This window comes from Balaenoptera ricei, chromosome 1 (assembly GCF_028023285.1).
Source record: "Balaenoptera ricei isolate mBalRic1 chromosome 1, mBalRic1.hap2, whole genome shotgun sequence".
In the NCBI taxonomy this organism is placed as follows: Eukaryota; Metazoa; Chordata; class Mammalia; order Artiodactyla; family Balaenopteridae; genus Balaenoptera; species Balaenoptera ricei.
This window is the reverse complement of record NC_082639.1, coordinates 6,754,673-6,777,418: the sequence shown is the minus strand read 5'-3', so window position 1 is coordinate 6,777,418 and position 22,746 is coordinate 6,754,673. Positions and strand designations below refer to the sequence as shown.

General features: G+C 46.7%; 1 protein-coding gene across 1 annotated transcript; it reads right to left on the bottom strand.

Moving 5' to 3' along the window:
- Nucleotides 1–1,912: 1,912 nt before the first annotated feature.
- CA6 (carbonic anhydrase 6) lies at nt 1,913–22,150 on the bottom strand. Its single transcript, XM_059894794.1, is given in 9 exon segments — nt 1,913–2,012; nt 3,042–3,108; nt 3,111–3,168; nt 5,663–5,820; nt 9,083–9,152; nt 13,419–13,511; nt 14,161–14,309; nt 19,942–20,121; nt 22,072–22,150. Coding segments are annotated over 9 exon segments (954 nt in total).
- Nucleotides 22,151–22,746: the final 596 nt, after the last annotated feature.

The following is a 22,746-nucleotide window of genomic DNA, read 5'->3' as shown; positions in this document are numbered from 1 at the left end:
CACGTGGCCGCATCACCCTCTTCCTCTACCTTGAAGGTGAAAGAGTGGGTGTGGCCGCAGAGATCGCAGCCGGCGATTCACGCGCCCACCTCTCAGGAACTCCTTTTTCCCTTTTCAAGCACAAACAGGCTTGTGTAGCCCTGTTTTTCTGTGTATTCATTTACTTGTTTATAGTATCTCTCAACCCTCAGGAACGTAAGTCCTTGGCTATCTTGTTCACTGCTTCATCTCCGATGCAACACAGACTCATTTCTGGTTGAAAGGATGACTCTTATCATGTCGTCATGTCATCCCCTGCAGAAAACCCTGTAACAGCTGCCCATCACCCACAGGGTAAAATCCAAAATCTTTAGTGACACAGAAAGCATTAGTGATTGATGCCTGACCTCGCCCAGCCACATCCCCACTTTCCCTGCCAGCTCCCTTGAACCTGGTCCTCTGGCCACACTAGACTACTCTCACCATCCGTACGTGCTACCCCACTGGCTGCGGTGCCCCATTGACTCACCAGCTGAACTCCTCAGCCTTACAAACCCCCACCAAGCCCCAGCCCCTCCGTGGAGTTTTTAAACAGTTGTTCTCCCCATGAGAGGGTGTTTGGTTATGTAAACGTCTGTCCTGCTCACGGACCAGAGCTCTGAGTGTAGGAACCGTCCCTCCCCCTCTCTACACTCCAGTACTTAGCCCGATGTCTGCAGGTGCTTGACAAAGCTTGTCGAGTAAATGAAAGGGACAACTTCTGTAGTTAAAAGAACTTGGATACAAAAGACTTGGGCAAATCCCGACTTTATCGTCTACCACCTGGGCGACCTTGGGTTAGTCACCTGGCCTTTCTGCAACTTGGTTTCTTTTTCCAGAAACTGGGGACAATGCAACTTCGTTGAGGATTGCATGGAGGGGTCAATGAAGTCAGATATGAAAGTGCTTTGGATACGACGAATAACGACATGGAAGAACAAAGGTAGTAATGAGAGCAGATAAAGGGATTCAGAAGAATGAGGGTGAGCTCAGTCGGAGATGAGGAGGAAGCTGAAGATGGACAAGGAAGGTCCTCCATGAAGAGGATGGTAACTGGCCAGTAAAGGTTCACAGCCATTCTGCGGGCTGCTCCCCAGGCTTGTCTTATTTACTCAAAACCACAGCCCTAAAAGGTAATTTGATTATCCCGTGTGACTAGAAATGGCAGAACTAGCACTTGAACCCAGGACTAGTGACAGCAGACACCATTGGACCAGCAAGGACACGATCTCAGGGAAGCCCTTACCCCTCCCCCCAGCCCCCACCCCCGCCTCCTCTCCTGGGAGCCCGCCTCCTCCCTCTCTGTCTCTCTCTGACTCACTGGGCAAGATCACTGCTCCAAACGTCTCCACCCACACGTTCCTAATGTAAGAGGAAAGCACCAAGTCCTAACCGCTGGACCGCCAGGGAATTCCCAGGTCTCTTTCCTTTTTCTTAATCTTCATCCTGGAAATCCCTCCCACCTTGATTTCTACCCCATCACCTGGGTCCCTCAGGATAGAGCAAAGAAGGGATATTTGAAGTGGAGGGATATTTGAAGTGGTACGAAGGCACAGAAAAGAGAAAAATTTAAGTAACATTTCCAAAGTTATTTTATTTCACCTAAATGCTATAGGGATGTTTGGGCTGATTTGTAATTTAGACACATCAATGTGCGTGATTCGAGAGGAGGATAGTTAGGTCTCCATCTCCTTTAAATTTCTATTCCAATCAATTCCCATTGGTGTTGTCTAACTCAAATCCCTTCTCATATATTTAAGCCATCTCACTTCCTTTCATGGATGATGGTTTCTCCTGTTTTAATCATAAATTAAACAGGTGCCTCAGTGGGAATGGTGTGATCCAGACATACAGGGCTTCTTGGAGAAAAGGCAGGGCTCACTCTTCAAGGTCATTACCCTTGTCTTTTTCTGTTTGCTTTCTTCTGTTCAATAAACCTTCTCAGGTACTCAAGGTTACTGTCAATATTGTTTAGATAAAACTGGAGCTCAGGGCTTCCCTGGTGGTGCAGTGGTTGAGAATCTGCCTGCCAATGCAGGGGACACAGGTTCAAGCCCTGGTCTGGGAAGATCCCACATGCCGCGGAGCAACTAGACCCGTGAGCCACAACTACTGAGCCTGCGCGTCTGGAGCCTGTGCTCTGCAACAAGAGAGGCCGCGATAGTGAGAGGCCCACGCACCGCGATGAAGAGTGGCCCCCACTTGCCACAACTAGAGAAAGCCCTCGCACAGAAACGAAGACCCAACACAACCAAAAATAAATTAATTAATTAATCAATTAAAAAAAAAAAAGAGGTGGGAAGAAATACCCTAACCTTCAAAAAAAAAAAAAAAACGAGCTCAGAGCTTATAAAAAGAAGAGTTAATAGGAAAAGTTCAGAACTTTGGAGGTCCTCATGCCTACTTCCAGCACCCTGGTGTCTGCAGCTTGATCCCCAAGAAAAGGTAGTAGACAATTGTGGGCTAGTTAACCCCACGTTGAGGGAATTTATAGGAGGAGCTATGGCTGGGTTTGTAATAGAGACCAAGATAGAAGTGTGAAATATTTGAGTTGGATTTGATAAGATTAACTTGAGCCGAAACCCTTATGGGAGTATCTGGATGTTGCTTGATATCTTGCTTCTCCTACTGTCTCTGGCCAAGACTAGGTGGGTAATAAATCATGTAGCTGCTCATCGTCCCCTCTGTTCTACTCACTGGTACCACTGCCTGGACTGGGAAAATGGGTCATCCCCTTTGCCGAAGCGCTGTACAGCCCAGAGCCTCCTGCTGTTTAGATAACTCTCCTTCCTTTACTATTTTTTTTTAGGCCATGCTGTGTGACATGAGAGATCTTTGTTCCCCGACCAGGGATTGAACCCATGCCCCCTGCATTGGGAGCATGGAGTCTTAACCACTGGACAACCAGGGAAGTCCCTTTTCCTTCCCTTACTATTGCCAGAAGAGATGGGTCCACCCAGAGAAGGAGGAAAACAGGAAATTACAATTGCAAATTGCAAAGAACAAACAAGAGTTGATCTCACTCACGCTGATTAGGTTGAGACATGAAGTTGGCTTCTACCACTCTGTTGTTCAGGGGCTGGGTCCCACGTAATCATTGTGGATGGTCTTGTTCTGGTGATTCAATAAGGAATTCTCCAGCTTCCAAACCTGCAGGCAACATGAAGGGAATTATGGAGAGGAGAGACACTGGGTGAGTTTTTAAATTTAGCTAGCAACTGAACTAGAGCTTGGATTTATATAACCCTGATAAAGCGGTTGTGAGAAGATCTCAATTGCAGAAGTGGCTCTGGGTGCTATGTGCCAGGCCATTCATCCACCCATTCATTCCTCCAACAATCTCTTTTAGTCTTTTTCTATGAGTATTTAGTCAATAGTAGAAAGGAGAGAAAGAAGTAAGCAGAGACATACCAAGCAGCAAGCTCAATTTTTGTTTTTTCTGAAAATGTCTGTATTTTGTCTACATTCTTTTTTAGTAAACATTTATTTATTTATTTATTTGGTTGCTCCGGGTCTTAGTTGCGGCAGGCAGGCTACTTAGTTGTGGCTCACTCACTCCTTAGTTGTGGCTTGCCAGCTCCTTAGTTGCAGCACATGCAATCCTTAGTTGCAGCAGCCAGGCTCCTTAGTTGCAGCACGTGGGCTCCTTACTTGTGGCTCACCAGCTTCTTAGTTGTGGTTCACTGGCTACTTAGTTGCAGCTCGCAGGCTCCTTAGTTGTGGCTCACCAGCTCCTTAGTTGCAGCATGTGTGCTCCTTAGTCGCAGCAACAGGGCTCCTTAGTTGCACCTTGCAGGCTCCTTGGTTGCAGCATGTGTGCTCCTTAGTTACAGCACATGGGCTCCTTAGTTGTGGCTCACCAGCTCCTTAGTTGTGGCTCACGGTCTCCTTAGTTGCGGCTCACTGGCTCCTTAGTTGCAGCACATGAACTCTCAGTTATGGCATGCATGTGGGATCTAGTTCCCTGACCAGGGATTGAACCCAGGCCCCCTGCATTGGGAGTGCAGAGTCTTATCCACTGTGCCAGCAGGGAAGTCCCTTGTCTATGTTCTTGAGAGACATTTTTGCTGCCTGTACAACTCTAGGTTAGCTATTCATTTCTCTCAGTTCTTTGAAAACATGGTTCCACTGCTTTCTGACTTTCACTGTTGCTGTGTTGCATCTACTCTTGGTCTATAGTATTTCTTTCATGAAAATCTGTCTCTTCTCTCTGGTTGATTTTTAAATCCTCTCTTTGTCTTTGATATTTTGTGGTTTCACTGTGATGGTTTAGTGTGGGCTTCTTTTTGTTTTCATTGACTCATTGGGCTTCCTTCATATATGACGTGGTGTCTTTCAATTCTCTGGAAAATGTCAGCCAACATTTCTCAAATTATCCCTCTTCTCTATGCTACCTCTCTTCTCCCTCTAAATTTCAACCAGACATTTGTTGGACCTTTCTAGTATATTCTCTATATCTCTTTACTTCTTTTTCATATTTCCATCTCTTTTTCTCTTTGTGCTACATTTTACATAATTTTGTCAGCTCTGTCTTCCAGTTTACTAATTCTTTCTTGAACTGTGTCTAACATGCTATTAAACCCATTTGTTGGGTTGTTAATTTCCTTACTATCTTTTCATTTCTAGAAATTAACAACCCATTTGTTTTTTTTTTCTTTTTCGAGTTTACTTGGTCATTTTTATACTTTGTTCTTTCCTCATATTTAAAACTCCTATACATATTAAACATACTAAATATGTTTAATTTTACATATTATGCATTCTTTATGCATATTAAACATATTTTATATTAATTGACTGATAATTACTATATCTGAAATCTTTGTAGTTCTATTTCTGCTGACACTCATTCATAGTGCCTTATTCCTGATATTTTGTGATTTTTTAAAAATTGAGCTCATTTCAGGTAACTTTATTCGTGTAAATTCTTATAGATCTGGATGTAAGGTGCATTTTTCCTGAGATAATTGACATTGGCTTTTGTTAGGTATCTAGGGGCACTTCCAACCTGGTTGGCAATGTTTTTTGTGTGGTTATAAGGGGTCTTTCCACCTTTTCCTGGAATAGGGAAATGGAAAGTTTAAAAAAAGAAATATTTGTTTCTGAGGAAGAACATCACCCAGAAGGAAATGTCAGCTTTGTTTTGAAACCTCAGTAACATGTGTCCTTTATTTAACTCAACAAGTATTTATTATGTCCCCATGCTATGCTGAAGGACAAAAGACAACTGATACGGCTCTTCCCCTCAAAGGGCTACAGGCATTTTATGTGGTAAAAGGCTAAATATGAAGCTATCCTTCTTGCATGAAGTCATTTATGAAGTAATGTATTACTTGTGCCTGGCGAGAGCAGCACTCAGTAAATATTTGCCTTCACTGTGCAACTCTTGTCCTATGACTTGGACCACGTCCCAGTTTTTTTGTTGCATCAACTATAGGTTTCTTGGATTCCCTGATGCCTGTTTGCCCATTTCTGCCACAACACTAGTAAGATCACCCATAGCAATAGAGGTGAGGCACTGCAGCCCTGTACGTGGAAAACGCTGTAGGAGCCCAGGTATCAGCATTAGGTGAGATTTGGGGAGCACTCTTGTTAACCAGGCCGTTGAAAGGAGAGACTTGGATAAAGTGATTCTACACACTACCTGTGTCCTGGAGAGCTTGACAGTATCTGCCAGCACAAACCAGTGGACGTTCTCAGTACAGGGAGGAGTGGTGAGTGACCCCCAGTAGCTGTAGTAATAGTGGAGGTTCCCAGGTAGCATGTCCTGAACATCAGGGCCCCTCAGAACTGCGCTTTGTCCTAAAAGAGGGGACAAAAAGGAATGTTAGGGACCACTGCTGCCCCTTGCAAGGACAGCTCTGGCTCAGATCTCACCACCTTTAAATCTCCTGATTTAAGCAGGGGGACATAGAACCTGGTCATTGGGAAACATCCCCCAGTGTGCTGCTTCCAGGGAAGGGTTAAGAGCAAAGACTTTGGGCAGAAACCCACTCGAATACCTCCTCCTGGCTGAGTGGCCCTGGCAGGGTCTGTAGAAAGGGGACACCCAGGAGCATTGCTGTGAGGGTAAAGGGGAATGTGTTTATGAAGTACCGGCACTGGACCCGCACATAGGAAAGTGCTCATGAGTGTAGCCATCACCATCATCATGTTAGGCAGAGGATACATTTTATGATAAATGAAAGAAATTATGACTCCTAGGGGCTTTTGGGTAAGTGCTCTCAAAGAAAGAACAAAATTCCTTGAGTTGTGCTCATTTATAAATGAAGGGGAGGGATAGAGATTAGAAAGGCAGAATCAGAACTAAGCGGGGGTCCAGGTGCAGGCGTCAGGTCACGAGCGCTTCCTGCCATGCCCATTGGGAACCAAGCTCAGCCACAGGTGACGTGTAGAGAGGGGGACATCCACAGGGCATCTGAAGCCTCCACAGCACCCACATTTATCGCCGCATCTGTAGAATTCCTCTTTTGTTCATGTCAGTGATGCTGAGTCCCTGAACTCAGCAAGAGACTATCAAAGCAACACGGAGTCGAGTTGACTTTTGCTTCACCTTCCCTGAGCGCTTTTGCATTTTTTAATGGCAAAGAGGATATCATTTTGTTATACACATAAACAGGTTTCTTTAACCAAGGCTGTGAAGTGTAGTAGTGCATAATCCCATGAATAAGTAAAAGATTTCTAAGTTTTGTTTTTATTGGATAGATTTCAAGATATAACCTTCTAAAGGACTCTATTGCATAGATTTTGTTTCATAACTCCAATACGTTCAAGTGAGTGAAGAATTCCGGAACCATGGTGGAGCCACTGTGGAAAATAATATGGTGGTTCCTTAAAAAATTAAACATAGAATTACCATATGATCCAGAAATTCCACTTCTGGGAATATACCCCAAAGAATTGGAAGCAGGGAGGTGAAAACAAGAGGGCCCACTGATGGTTTGGGTGTGGCAGGGCAGGGTGGGGAATGAAAAGAGGAAAGTCCAGAGAAATTTTGGGATTTTTGGCTTAAACAAGGGGATAGATGGGGATGCTGTTTGTTTGCTGAAATGAGAAAGTCAGTTTAGGGACAAGCCTGGAAAGGGACGGGAATAAGTTATGCTTTGGCCATGTTGAGTTCTAGATCCATATGGCAACATCAACTAAACAGTTGGGTGAAGGAATCCAGAGTTCAGAGAGAGGCCAGTGTTGTGGGCACTATTGATCAGCAGTGGAATTTATTGAATTGGAGAAGGAAATATATCAGGATCAGTTCGTAGAAATAGAATATCTGAGGTCAATGAATTCAAGGAAACTCCTTAGTTATACCACAGGCCCGTGGTGTCTCCTGCTGGCTTTGTTCATGGTCAGTAGATTAACTAGACAGTTCTTGCCTCGACTTTGCCTCACCTGTCCTGCCTGATGCTGATGTTGCCTGGAAGACCAGATAGAGATTTTTGGAATCCACAGCCTAAAGATGACAATTCAGGCCATGGGACTAAAAAGGAGGTCACCGAGAGAAGTCAGAGTCCTGGCACCCTCGGACATTAAGGCAGGAGCCAGGAAGAGAGAGCAAGAGAGTAGTGCTGGGGGTGGGGGCGGGATTTGGCCAGAACGCAAGCCGCGTGTAATGCATCACTGTTTGGAGGTGGAGTTAAGAGAAGAGGAGAAAAGTGCCCAGGAGATCTGACAACCGGGGTGACCTTGAAGGCTTAGGGTGAGTGAGAAAAGAGAACAGGACAGTAGACAACTCTTTCAAGGCGAGATGAGAATGGGGTGGAGGCTGAGGGAATGATGGGGTCAAGAGACGGGGTTTGTGTTTTGAAATGGAAGAAATGAGAGCACTGTGATGTGTGTTGAGTGGAGTGACCGGGTGAAGGGGGAGATGCAGGAGAGAGGGGAGATGGGCAGGAGAAAAGGCCCTGAGAATGGGGGGGGTCGGTGCCCACATGGAAGGTTGGTCCTGGACCAGAGCAGGGACCTCTCATCCAGTGTAACAGAGGAGGGGACATGGAGTTTGGTCAGGCGCAGGCAGGTTAAGATGAGTGAGTTTCTGACTACCTTCTCCATGGAGTGAGAGGCCAGGCATCGCCTCCAAGGGAGAAGCTGGGGCCAGAGAGGAGGGGCTTTGGGAGAGAGGAGAAAATATGATGCAGTAATTTTGGAGAGGGGAAAAGCAAATGCCCAGAGTAGTATTTCAGGATTTCTGAGCAGTGTTAGTACTTGTGTATATTTGTAGCTGTGAATGAAGTTAGAAGTCTGTGTGCTTCTCTCCAGCTACATTCAGCCATTTGGCTACAGGCTGTGAGTAAGTGGGAGTTAGTCTGGGGCTTTGCCAGGTGAGCTTGTGGAGGAATGGAGGGCATTTGAGTGGGTGTGTCAGAAGTATGGCCTGTGGAATCCAAGCTAGGTAAAGAGAGATGAGAGGGATGAGGTGTGACTAGTAGTGAGAACGTGGAGGTCCATGGATTGGAGGTCAGCAGATTGCTGGAGGGGGTGAGGACTGAGGTCAGGGACCTGGAGTCTGGGAGATGTGGCCAAAGTGGGATGCACAGAACCAAGGCTGCAACAGACCTGGTTACTGCTCAAGGTCAAGGGTTGACCATGGGAGTGGGCAGACACTCTGACAAGAACCCTGCCTTCTGGCGTCAGAGATAAGGGAGACCAGCCCTGTGTCTGTGTGTGCAGGCACCATGACAAGAGGCTTCACTCTTGAGATTCTTCTCAGCTTGAAGCCAAGGAGGCCATCTCTCTCTAGGGACCAGGATCATCACTTCCAGCTGGGGCCAGAGGTGAGAGTCGCTTAAATGAAGGTATCCCTCATTAGTGGAACTCTGGCCATCCAGAAGTTCCAACCGTGGCAATTGACAGGTAGAGTTTATGAATGGGTTTCTCAGAGGTGTGCACAGCCTGAGCCAATCTTGGGAATTGTTGGAACCAGAGACCTTGCACACGGAGGGGAGCGTCCCCTGGCAGGCTTATCTGCCACCCTCTCCACCAGCAACACTCTTCCCTGCTCCCCTGCCCCCCATCACACTCACGCTCATTCCTCTGCCCTTGTGCAGCCGCTGTTGGTTTCCCTTACCTGGATACCTGATGCTCTTCAAGCGAGAAATGAAGTTGCTGTAGTAAGCATTTTCAGCATTACCCTTGACCTGCAGGAGAAACACAGAGCAGTTCACCTAATGGAGAAGGGCCGTCCATCCAGTACTATCCCCGCTAATCCAGCTCTTTTTTTTTTTTTTTTTTTTTTAATCCAGCTCTTTTGTACACTGGCTGATTGGGCAGAGCCGCGAGGGCAAGGAGGCAGCCCACCCGTGCCCCACTTGTGCCGGGGGAGACCATCTGGCTGTTCTTTGCCACCAAGTGCCTGGGCTCACCAGTCTCTTCCGGAAAGACAAGATCTGAAGCATTTTGGCAGCTTCCAGGGAAAAGAGCTTCTTGGTGGTGACTGGTGATGTCCTCAAGGAATGGCCAAAAGTCACCGTCAAGATATCCCCAGTGACCCTGTTTTGGGCAAAGTCAGCCACAGTCAGATTCACTGTGTTTTTTCATTTGTTTGTTTGTTTTTGTTTTTTTGGCCATGCAGCATGTGGGATCTTAGTTCCCTGACCAGGGATCGAACCCATGCCCCTTGTATTGGAAGCATGGAGTCTTAACCACTGGACCACCAGGGAAGTCCCCAGATTCATGGTGATGCGGGGGCTTGCTCTGAAGTGCTCCCTTCTTCATCCTCAGGACTTTTGACTGAGTGAAGGAAAGCCAGATGTCCAAGGCAAAACTGCTCCAATTCTGACCATGGCCATCCTTTATTTATTGTATGAGTGTTGACTTTTTAGAAGTCAGAATGGTTGCTTTTTGTGAAAAAGGCCTATGGATAATGTTTTTTTTCAGTCCGCGAGGCTGATCCATTCTTCCACTGGCTATAAATTCAGACTTTCTTGGATTTCTGATTGCCATTTATTTGTTTTCTAAACGTCTCATCTTTTTTTGTTCCTCTGTTCTACCTTTTGTGTTAAACAAATACTTTTAGCATACCATTTAACCATGTTAAGTTATTAGTGGTTGCTCTAGTGACTACAACATACAACTTATCACAATCTATATCAGATAAATACTAACTTAATTCTAGTAAAATATAGCAACTTTGTTCCAATATAGCTCTATTCCTTCCTCATTTTTTCTTCTATTTTTGTCATACATTGTAAAGCTAATACTACAGGGGTATAATTATTGTTTTAAACAATCTTATGGGGTTTTTAAAAAAAGAAATTAAAAGAAGACAAGAATATGTATATATGTATATATATGTGTATGTATGTGTATGTGTGTGTGTATATATATATGTATATATATATATATGTGTATATATATATATATATATATATATATATAGTCTTCTATATTTACCTACATATTTACCATTTCTGGCAGTCTTCATCTCTTTCTGTGGATTTGAGTTGCTGTCTGGTGTGATGTCCTTTCAGCCAGAAGGATTTCCTTTAATTTTTCGTGTAAGACAGATCTGTTAACAATTATCTCAGTTTTTGTTTAACTGGGAATGTCTTTATTTTGCTGCATTTCTGAAGATTGGTTGGTTGGACATAGGAATCCTGATCGTCAGTCATTCCACTGCCTTCTGATGCCTTGCTTCTAATGAGAAGTCAGCCATTAATGCACTGTAACCCCCTCTATATAATGAACCCTTTTTCTCTTGTCAACTTTGACAGTTTGATTCTGATGTGTCTAGGTGTTTATCAGATGTGGAGTTTGTTGAGTTTCTTGGATTGGTAAATTATTGTTTTTTCATCAAATTTGGGAAAATTTGGCCATTGTTTCCTCAACATTTTTTTCTGCCACTTCCTCTCTCTGCTCTCCTTCTGGGACCCCCATTACATATATGTTGGGATGCATGATCTTGTCGCCATGAGTCTCTAAGGCTCTGCTCATTTTTTTTCTAGCTTTTTTCTTTGTTCCTCAGATTCAATAATTTATTTAACCTGTCTTCAAATGCACTGATTCTTTCTTCAGCTGCCTCAAATCTGCTTTGAGCCCATGTAGTGAATTTTTCATCTTTTTATGATACTTTTCAACTCTAGACTTTCCATTTGGTGCATTTTTATAGTTTCTGTTTCTTTATTGAGATCCTTTTTGAATCATTGTCATCATATTTTCCTTTAATTCTTTGAACATAGTTTCTTTTCATGCTTTGAACATATTTATGATAGTTGTTGAAAGTACTGTCTGCTAGGGAAGTCCCTGCTGGTCCAGTGGTTAGGACTCCACGCTTTCACTGCTGAGGGCCAGGGTTTGATCCCTGGTCAGGGAACTAAGACTCCACAAGCCACGTGGAGCAGCCAAAAAATAAAATAATAATAATAATAATAGGGCTTCCCTGGTGGCACAGTGGTTAAGAATCCACCTGCCAATGCAGGGGACACAGGTTCGAGCCCTGGTATGGGAAGATCCCACATGCTGCAGAGCAACTAAGCCCATGCGCCACAACTACTGAGCCTGTGCTCTAGAGCCCGTGAGCCACAACTACTGAGCCCACGTGCCACAGCTACTGAAGCCCGCGTGCCTAGAGCCCGTGCTCCGCAACTAGGGAAGCCACCACAATGAGAAGCCCAAGCACCGCAACAAAGAGTAGCCCCTGCTCACCACAACTAGAGAAAGCCTGCGCACAGCAACAAAGACCCAACACAGCCAAAGATAAATAAATAAAATAATAAATAAATTTATTTTAAAAAAAATAATAATAATAATAAAGAAAGTATTGTCTGCTAAATCACTCTTGGTCTACTCAGAGTCAGTTTATATTGACTGCTTTTTTTTTTTTTTTTTTTTTATGGCTGTGTTGGGTCTTCGTTTCTGTGCGAGGGCTTTCTCTAGTTGTGGCAAGCGGGGGCCACTCTTAATCGCGATGCGCGGGCCTCTCACTATCGCGGCCTCTCTTGTTGCGGAGCACAGGCTCCAGACGCGCAGGTTCAGTAATTGTGGCTCACGGGCTTAGTTGCTCCGCGGCATGTAGGATCTTCCCAGACCAGGGCTCGAACCCGTGTCCCCTGCATTGGCAGGCAGACTCTCAACCACTGCGCCACCAGGGAAGCCCTTTGACTGCTTTTTTTTTTTCTCCTAAATATGGATCACATTTTCCTATTTCTTTGCATGCCCAACTTTTTCTTTGATAATTGTCATTTCAGATAATACATGGCAGCAAATCTGATTTCTGATTTTTAAAATTTGTCCTGAGGGGTTTTTGTTGTTGCTCATGTGACTGTTTAGTGACTTGCCTGGACTCCTTCTGCAGGATATATCTCACAGCGGTGTACAGCAGCTGATGAACCTGCTTAGGTCTTAAGTCTTATTTTTATTTTTCAGCCTGGGGCCATCTAGTGTCAACATAGTCTTGTGGCCAATGATTTTTGCAGAGGTTGCGCTCAAACCCCGTGAGCCCAAGATTTGCACCCTCTGCTGATGGATCTGTATGTGGGTTGAGAAGCACATTCTAAGATCAGCCAGTTACCAAGTCAGCCTCAGCCTTTACTTTCCATCAGGGTTTTCTGGGAAGCTTATACAGCCTTTCTGTGGCTCATCTTCCAGTTAAATTTCTGATTGGTCTGCCACTTGCCACTCACCTCAACTAGAACTGCAATCTCAGACTATCAAACCTGCAAGTTTTCCCTGTTTTCTGTCTTTTCGGTTGTTTGCTACTTTTACCAGCAGTGCCCCCTGGGCGTGGGTTTTCAACTCCTACTCCAAATCAAATTAGTCCCCTGTACCAGGCAGTGAAGCTTTTGGTTTTCCTGTCCATGCTGCCCTGATAAAACTACCTTGCTGACCACGTTAGGGGAAGGGGATGGGAACAGCCCCAGGCAAGATGTCCACAAACTCCCATTGTTCTTACTCAAAATTCTAGCCATTTATCATAAATAAATGCCTCACCTTGTTATTTGTCTTTGGTCCATTTCCAGAGCACTGATATGGTTGTTTTTGACAATTTTATCCAATATAAAACTTGTTTGGGGGTGATTGGATTCACTGACCACTTCTTGCTACCTAGACATAAATCCCACCCTCCAGACTCTCTGAGAAATGCAGAGATGTTGGCTTTGTCTAGGGGGTTGCAGGCTTCCTCTTGCCCTCAGAGCAGTTTATGTCAAGTGAACCCTTCTGCGATCCCAGCTCTTTTAAGTCAGCTCGTCCAAATTATGCAATGTCCTTGAGGTTGGTGACACAGAAGGAACACAGTAACTGTGAGCAAGAACTGGAAAAAGGGTAGGTCTTTCATTGGGTGAGTGTTTCCAAGAATTGTGAGCTCAGGAACAGATGAGGAGGGACAAGTAGGAAGACCCTTTGTCTACACTTAACACCTTGTTTTGACACCAATTTCTAACTTTGCATGTGTCGTTTCAGCCTACCTCAACGAGGGCTGCCTGCACAGCCAAGCCATCCGGTGCTTTCTGAGCCTTAGCGTAGCTCTTGTATTTAGAATTGTAATGAACGACGTGAATCTGTGGAAGCAAGAAAGTGTAAGTCAAGGGCAGTTCCTGTAAACCTCAAGTGCTTCAGGTTTTCAGGGAAGGAGGAAAATAAAAAAAGATGCTCCATCCCACACCTCAGCTGACCCACATAAACACCTCTGACCACCGTCTCCCTCCCTCTGGGCTACAAGATCTATCAAGACCAGAAAGTTCTCCAAGAATGCAAAGAGTGTGAGTGGGATTCTGGGGAGATGGCAATTCACCTTCCCCCCGGCAGACAAGCTGGCAGAGTCCAAGGGATCATATGAGGCCACTGGGTTCTCCCGAGGTCTCCCTAGCGTGGGCATGTGCCCCTTTACCCCAGGAGGCCACTGTAGACCTGTGGTCATCCTAAGCAAGAGGGGGACCCAGCAAATCTACCACATAGAAATCCAGTTGAAACTAAAGAGGGCTTGCCCCACTCTGTGGGCTGTAAACACCTACGTTGGGGTGACTTCTGTGAGGGCAGGGACCCTGCCCGAACCCCCAGCACATAGCAGTGACCAGTGAATTGTTGTAAATGAATGAAAAATAAACTCAACCTCAGGGTGACTTGACTCACCACTGCACAAAGTCTTTTTGGCTGTTTTAATAAGAAAAGTGACTATGGGGTTTGAAAGAAAGAGGATCCTCAGGGTACCTCGATCACATATCTGATCCCATCAATGGTGTGCTCGGAACCGCTGATCTCCAAGGAGGCGCCACCCCGGTGGAAGTGCATCTGCTGGGCTGTGTACTGGGTGCCATCGGCAGCCGTCACGCGCATGGTGGGGGGCAGGCTGATCTGTACTGGAAGAGAAGACGAGGGGCAGGGAGTGTGCAGATGGGCGTGGATGGGTCAGGCCTACAGGTGAGGCAGCTTCCCCGGTCACCTGCCCACTCCTGGGGCAAGCTGGTACTATAGACAGGCCTAGACTGCCATGAGCAGGGTGACCAACAGAGAGGGGGCACCTAGCACATGGGGAAGGATGGGGACCAGGCACTGAGTAAGCTGGGCTGGACAGGCACTTGTCCCAGGGCACGTACCTTCCCACCCAGGACCAGAAGGTCAGGGGCAGGACCACCAAGTGGCAGGTCCAGTTTGTTAGCCCTAACGAAGGGGGGAGCCCTGAAAAAATAGGGCTAATGAGTGTGGAAATCAGAATTCCACTCTCCACCTCTGGCCAATTTTGGAATTTACCCACAGGGTAGGGATAGGAAGTGGGGCCTCTTGGGACTATTTTGATTACTTTACTACCCAGCGTGAGTACTCTGTAAGGTCAAGTTGAAGTCATTATCTTCTCTATGATGTGGTTAAAATCTTCATCCCATATCGACTTCTAGAACTAGACCAACTAACAACCCATCCCACTTCATAGAAAGTAGCATCTCTGCGGGGCTTCAATACTTTTATTTTATGGACAAGGAAGCCAACCCGGGGAGGTAGAAAGATTTGCAGAGTCACTGAGTTCATTGGTCAGGGCAGAGCTGGGCCAGAACTGGGCCTGGACGGGACATCACCATTATAGGCTTCAACTTGTCTTCAGAAGACAAAAGACCACATTCTGCGGCAAGTCAGGGAACACACAGACTCCTGGCTTGGGATTGAATTTGATGTGATCATCAACAGATGCTTTCAAACGTTAGGTTCTTGCCGATGGAAAAATGGATCACTCTTCCAGCTTCCTTTTGCCTTGTGCCCCACAGACTTTCTACAGGGAGGTTACTTTGGTGAGACAGCTGCCTTGTTCGTTCCACTGGCTTAGGTCTTAGAGAAATCTCTATATTTTGGAATGACCCAGCCAAAGGGAGACATGGAGAGTGACCCCAGAAAATGACCAAGAAAAGTATCTATGAGGGATAATTTAGGACTTGAAAAGGGACAGTCAGCATCTCTCCTGATAACAAGGTTTTTCTATTTAAAGTCATCGAAGATGGTTATAAACAAGTAAATTTTCTTAAAGAGCAAATAGTAGGTATTTGATATCTGTCAAATGACCCCTTCTTCCCTTCCAAATTATCTAAAGCAGCAGGAAGCTGTGATGAAATTCATAACATAATATGCCAGAAGGCAGAAATCCAGCCTCAAAGATTTTTACATGCCCTTTGGCAGAACAGGTGCTTGGTATTTAGTGCTTAAACTGTAGCCGGCCTCAAAAATCACTGCTCACATGAGAAAAATGGAAGAGCTTTTCAAAGGAGATATGCAGTCATCTGTTCCCAGAGATTGGAGAGCTGAGGAGAGTTAGTACCACAGGAGCAATAACAGAGATCCAGACAAGCATGTTTCCCTTGAAACGCAATTCCCTGCAGACAGACTGTCTCAATTCTCAAGCTGTATCAATAGGATCGCACAGGCCACATTGAAAAATGGCAGCAATTCTGGGCTTATCACTGTGCTTTTGAAAAGGTGAGGCCAAATATCTGTCCTCCCAAAAATCAATTTGCTGAACCTTCCAGATTCTGAAAAAAAATTGATTTAACTTCCAGAACTTACTCCCCTTTGTTTGAAACTAATTTAACCAAGTTCTTATCAGACCAGAGAAAAAACACATGATCTGAGCATTTTCTGTGCTCAAGAAACAACGGCAAAGCATCAAGGTTACAAAAGACTGAGGAACTGACCACGATTGGAGAAGACTAAGGAGATATGATGACAAAAGGCAATGTGTAATCCTGGATTAGATGCTGGATCAGGATAAGGACATTATGGGTAAGTGATGAGATTCAAATGAGGTAGAGTGTAGTTCATCACGTGGTATCAACGCAGTCCAGTTATAAGATATTAAAATTAGGGGAAGTGGGAGAAGGGTATTTGGGAACTCTCTGTACTATTTCTGCAATTTTTCTAGCCTAAAACTATTTCAAAATAAAAGTATAAAAACACAAAGACAGAACCAGTCTTGCTCCTGCAGCTTTCAAAGATCAAAACCTGTTCAGGGGACTTCCCTGGTGGTCCAGTGGTTAAGAATCCGCCTTCCAATGCAGGGGATGTGGGTTTGATCCCTGGTCAGGGAACTAAGATCTCACACGCTGCAGAGCAACTAAGCCTACGTGCCACAACTACTGAGCCTGTGCGCTCTGGAGCCCGCGAGCCACAACTAGAGAGAAGCCCGGGTGCCTCAACGAAGAGCCCGCACGCCGTAACTAAGACCTGACGCAGCCAAAAAAGAAAAAAAAAAACAACCTACTCAGAATCCTGCATCGCTCATGGAGCCTATTTGGGGATTTATCGTTTCGTGCACAAGTCTTTTCGCCTCAAATGCATTAATCTATGTCAGGCTCTGTGCCAGGTACCAGGATAGAAGGATGAATGAGAGATCATCCCTCCTTTCAATGAGCCCAATAAATGGAATGGCTGATAGTACCTATTAAGAGAGCAGTGTTGCCCTTCCCCTTGAACACTACAGGCCCAGTACTTCCAGCCTTTAAGCTTTTCTGGAGCCTATGCATATGTGTTTCGGGGAATTAAAAAAAAAAAAAATCAATCTATCAGTACTGGTCCACCAACTGTCCCTTGTTTACAACAAAATAGAGAAATTGAAAATAAGCTTTAGGGCTTCCCTGGTGGCACAGTGGTTAAGAATCCCTGCAGGGGACACGGGTTCGAGCCCTGGACCAGGAAGATCCCACATGCCACAGAGCAACTAAGCCCGTGCACCACAACTACTGAGCCTGCGCTCTAGAACCCGTGAGCCACAACTACTGAAGCCCGCACACCTAGAGCCTGTGCTCTGCAACAAGAGAAGCCACCGCAATGAGAAGCCTACGCACCGCAAAGAAGAGTAATCCCCGCTCACCTCGATTAGAGAAAGCCCGCGCAGCAACGAAGACCCAATGGAGCTAAAAAAAAAAATTAATTTAAAAAAAGTAGAATTTGAAATTAAAAGCACAGTACCATTTACATTAGCACCTCCCCCCCAAAATTAAATAATTAGGTATAAATCTAACACATTACGTATAAGACCTATACGAGGAAAACTGAAAAACTCTGATGAAAGAAATCACAGAATACCTAAATAAATGGAGAGAGATTCCATATTCCTGGATAGGAAGACTCACTATTGCCAAGATGTCAGTTCTTCTCAATTTGACCTAGAGATTCAATGTGATCCCAATCAAAATCCCAGCAGGTTATTTTGTGGATATCAACAAACTAACTCTGAAGTTTACATGGAGAAGCAAAAGACCCAAAATAGCTGACACAATGTTTAAGGAGGGTAACAAAGTTGGAGGACTGATGCTACCCATCTTAAAGACTTACTATAAAGCTACAGTAGGGACTTCCCTGGCGGTCCAGTGATTAGGACTCCGCGCTTCCACTCCAGGGGGCATGGGTTCCATTGGGAACTAAGATCTCACAAGCCACATGGTGTGGCCAAAAAAAAAAGCTACAGTAATCAAGGCAGTGTGGTCTTGGTGGGAGAATACACAAATAGATCAGTGGAACAGAATAGAAAGCCCAGAAGGAGACCCCCATAAATATATCCAACTGATCCTTGACAAAAGAGCAAAGATTATCAATGGAGCAAAGAGAGTCTCTTCAACAAATGGTGCTGGAACAACTGGACATCCACAGGGCAAAAAATGAACCTAGACACAGACCTTACACCCTTCACCAAAATTAACTCAAAGTGGATCACAGACCTAAATGTAAAGTGCAAAAATATAAAATTCCTCGAAGATAACATAGGAGAAAACCTAGACGACTTTGAGTATGGTGATGCCTTTTTAGATACAACACCAAAGACACAATCCATGAAAGAAAGAATCGATAAGCTGGACTTAATTAAAATTTAAAACTTCTGTCCTGCAAAAAAGAATATCAAAAGAATGAGAAAACAAGCCACAGACTGGGAGAAAATATTTGTATAAGACACATATGATAAAGAACTGCTATCCAAAATATACAATGAATCCTTAAAATTCAACAATAAGAAAACAAATAACCGAGAGACCATAACAGACACCTCTCCAAAGAAGATATACAGATGGCAAATATGAAAAGATGCTCCACAGCATAGTTCATCAGGGAAATACAAATTAAACCAACAATGAGGTGCTACCACACACCTAATAGAATGGCCAAGATCCAGAACACTGACAGCACAAAATGCTGGCAAGGTTGTGGAGGAACCGAACTCTCATTCATTGCTGGTGGGAATGCAAAATGGTGCAGCCACTTTGGAAGAGAGTTGGGCAGTTTCTTACAAAACTAAACATACTCTTACCATATGATCCAGCAATCACACCCCTTGGTATTTACCCAAATGAGCAGAAAACTTATGTCCACAACAAAATCTACACACTGGTGTTCATTGATGTTTATAGCAGCTTTATTCATAATTGCTGAACCTTGGAAGCCGCCACGATGTCCTTCAGTAAGTGAACGAATAAATGAACTGTGGTGCATCCAGACAATGGAATATTATCCAATGCTAAAAAGAAAGGAGCTATCAAGTCATGAAAAGACACGGAGGAACCGTAAATGCATATTACTGAGTGAAAGAAGCCAATCTGAAAAGGCCATACACTTCTGCCAACCTGCTGGTAGCTTCAGAGAGTAACTTTGGAAACAGTAACTTGATATGGATGATAAAATGAGGCTTTCACGAACTATGTGTGGAGTTCAGTGATCCAAATCACAGCTATCTGAGGGCCACTACCTTCACCAGCCCCATCAAGGGCAAATGGTTTTATTTTCTTAATAGTGCAAGAAGGAAATCTGAGTCCTATGACCCACCCCCCCACATACACCTATGCGAATGGACAGTAAACTGTCCCAGCCCAGGTGGGAGTGGAGAGGGAAGTTTCCAAGGAGGTCATGACCGAGGAATCAGACATCCGGGGTCTGGATCCAGCTCGGCCACTAGAGACTGCATGACCATAAGTCCCTCAGCCTCCCAAAGCCTCTGGCTTCAGCTTAAAAAATGCCCGCCTCTGGGCTTGTCATGAGGCTCAGAGGAGACGAGCCCACTTCAAAAAAAATCAGAAGGATGTCTGCAAACGTTAAGCAGGATTTTATGGTTGTCCAGTCTAGGCTTCTGAAATGGAGGCCCCCAAAACCCAGCGTTTCCTGTCTGACCTTCACACGTAGAAAATATGGCAGATCAGACCTGGGCACAGATCAACAGAACAGACAGTGGGTCCTGTGGCTTCTCGGTGTTGCCTCTCTGTCAGCTGAATTTCCTGCTGGTTGGGTCAGAGTGAGCTCAGAGAGAGGCCAGTGCGGGATGAAGGGGCCAGTGGGGAACCGAGTCTACAGACGGATGCTGCCCAAGCAGGGACGAAGTGCCAGGACTCAACACCGGTCTACCCCGAGCCTGAGGCCTGCAGCCCCCAGGCCACACTCTGGATCTCTGCGCATACAGCTCCTGGCCGCCCTGCCTGCCTGCCTCCCCCCATGCCCGCCCGGGGACGGGAGCCTGTCGCCCACCCTTACCTGTGTGGCCATTGTTGATCATAGGGAACGCCCCGTGCTGGACCTCGTAGCCGGACAGGTTCAGAGCCCTCAGGGAAGGGTTGTACCACACTTTCTTCCTGTGCAGGTCGATGGGCGACTGTCTCTTCCCCCCGCAGTTGGGGTACTCCCTCGGCCAGTGTGCTTCATCCAGCAACCCCTCTGACAGGGGGTCACAGTGCAAGGGGCTCCCTGTGGGCACCTCACTCAGGGCCACAGCCTACAGCTCACAGCTGGGCCTGCCCAACAGGAGGCCTGCAGAGGCCACAGTCAAGACCAGAGGCCTGCCTTCTAGAAAGCAGGGCCGGGTCTCCAGAAGGAGGCGGGAGGGGCATCTAAATCAGCTCCACGGACCCTGGTGTCTGGGGGGCTTTGGGACTGGTTCGTAACTTTCCTGTTGCACCCACTGGCCCTGAGAACATGCCTTCGTGTTTTGAAAGCAATGAATGTCTTTAATACATAGCTTTGGCTTTTCCTTTGCATGACTGTCGGCTGATAAATGTACTCGAGGGCTACTTGGGCTTGGCATCCCTGTGTTACTTTCAGGGCCTTTTCCTCACTTCCTCTGAATGGCAGTTTCTCTTTTCCAGCCCCCAACAATACCACGGCCACAGAAGAGAGAAGAGAGGGTGATAAAAGCAAGTCATTATAATGCGTGACTCGGCCTCCAAACAACTGTGCGTCCTGGTCTCATCCATTTGCAATAGGGAATCCAGCTCTCTTTCCCCCTTAGGGGACGGCGTCAACCATAGCTTGTTTTGAGGAAGATGTTTGTACTTAGGCCTCTCACAGCTTCTCGGTTCAATAAAAAGTCAATTCTTTTTTCCTCTGTACCTCTCTTCACTGTTTAATAATACAAACCAATTTGTAGACAATTCTTTCCTAGGGGCAGGTGCCAGGAGCAAGGCCAGACGTCTTGAGCACAGCCCCTTCACGGACCAAAAGGTTTTTTACCAGCATCGGTGTTTCTCAAGTATCCCCACCAGGCATCCGCAGCAGCTGCCGGAGTTCTCCTGGGCCCCGTCTCAGAGGCTGTGCTGAGCTGGGAGGACAGACTCCGCTTTTGGAATCCTCTCTCTTCCTTACCCTCGAACCACTCCCAGTACCAATGGGCCTGACCGAACAGAGGCCCCGGGGTCTCGTGGCACTGGGCCGGGTGGGGGAATCCTCTGGTCCAGACAGAGCCGTTGGTCAGAGTCAGCCGTCCCGCCCTCTGAAGCTGGACTTCCTGAGCCTCGCCACAGTGCTCCGAACTCCGCTGCCCTTGACTTAGAGGACACACATCCACCCTGGGAGGACGCTTCACCCTGTGTCTGCGGCCAGGGCAGACTGTGCAGACAGCAGGCTCTAAACCCTGCTTGCCCCTGGACCCTGCATCAGCCAGCGGCCACGAGCATCCTCTCCGGCCCCACGCCTCCGTCCAGGACAGAGAAGAGGAGGGCCAGCCAGGCACTCTCTCCCCTGCCACCCAGAAGGGGCGTTTCGTGTCTGAACCCCGCTGTCTTCCTCTCTTTGGTCCACACGTGGGCCGGGACCTGTGCTAAATGCCAGGGTTTTCCACTTCACGTCCTATAAGCGGGGTTCTGGATGTGAGACTGGGGTCTCAGCAGGGCCACAGCGACGAAGAGAGGCCAGCCTGGAGGCCATGCAATGGTCACTGGGTTCTCGGCACGTCGAGACGCTCTGGATAAACCGTGTATCATGAAATTTCCTGGAAGAAAGCTCTTGCAGACCCCACACACCCTCGGTGGGGCTGCAGGGAGCCCCGTGCTACTGCTTTATTTTCTGTCTGCACAGCCACGAGGGCAAGTGGCTTTGCCCTTGGAAGCACTAAGCGGGCTCTCAAGCCAGCTTCCGGGGCAGAAAAGCCGAAACCCTGCGGGTGACTCAGGGATCCGGGAATGGGGAGAGTTCTGCCCTCCTCTCCTTAGCCGAGGTCTAAGTTCAGTATGCTCTTGCCCCAGCCCGAGACCCTGAGACCCCAGCAAGCACCGTACACAATCATTGTTCATGGTCGCCCCGAAAGGCCAGGCTTCGTCCTCAAGAAGGGGGTGCCCCCTTCCTTGACGTGATGGCAGAAAGGGGGCATGCAGCCCTTGGGGTGGGCCTTACCTGAGTAGGTCCACTTGGCCCCGTGCTGGGCCTGGGCTCCCAGCAGGAGCAGGGACAGCAGGGTGACCAGAGCCGTCATGACGCTGTGGGTCTGGAATCAGGGCCGATTCTGGGGAAGCTCTTCTTTTAAAAGCTCAGAAACTGTAAATAACAATTTACCAGGTCTGGTCAGCTGATCCACCCTTTGCTGCGCCCACTGAAAAACAGCACGGCCTTCTCACCGGCTTCACTCAGCCAGGTGGGGTGCACCTGTCTCATCACCTCTGGCGTCAGCCGTGATGTGTCCACTTAGCCCAAGGGTTTGGTTGTTCACTGTCTGATTTATGAAAACTCACTCACAGGGTCCCACAGTGCAGCCTTTGTGGATGAGCGACTACAGGCCAGGGCATGGCCCAAGGCAGAGAGAAGCAGGATGGAGAGGCTTTCCCAGAACAATGGCATTTCCTGTGCCCTTGCTCCTGGCAAGGGGGGCCCAGGGAGCTGGCGAGGGGCATCATGGGTGCCTGAAAATGCCAGCCGGATGCCGCGTGGTATTTCCTGCCTGTCTCAGCAATCGACACCTGCCACTCATGCAGACTCAGGGCTGCCCTCAGCCAGGCGGCGAGAGAGATGGCCTGGGTCCCACGTATTGGGCATAAAGTGGAGAATCCAACTGGCGGCAGTCCTATTCTCATC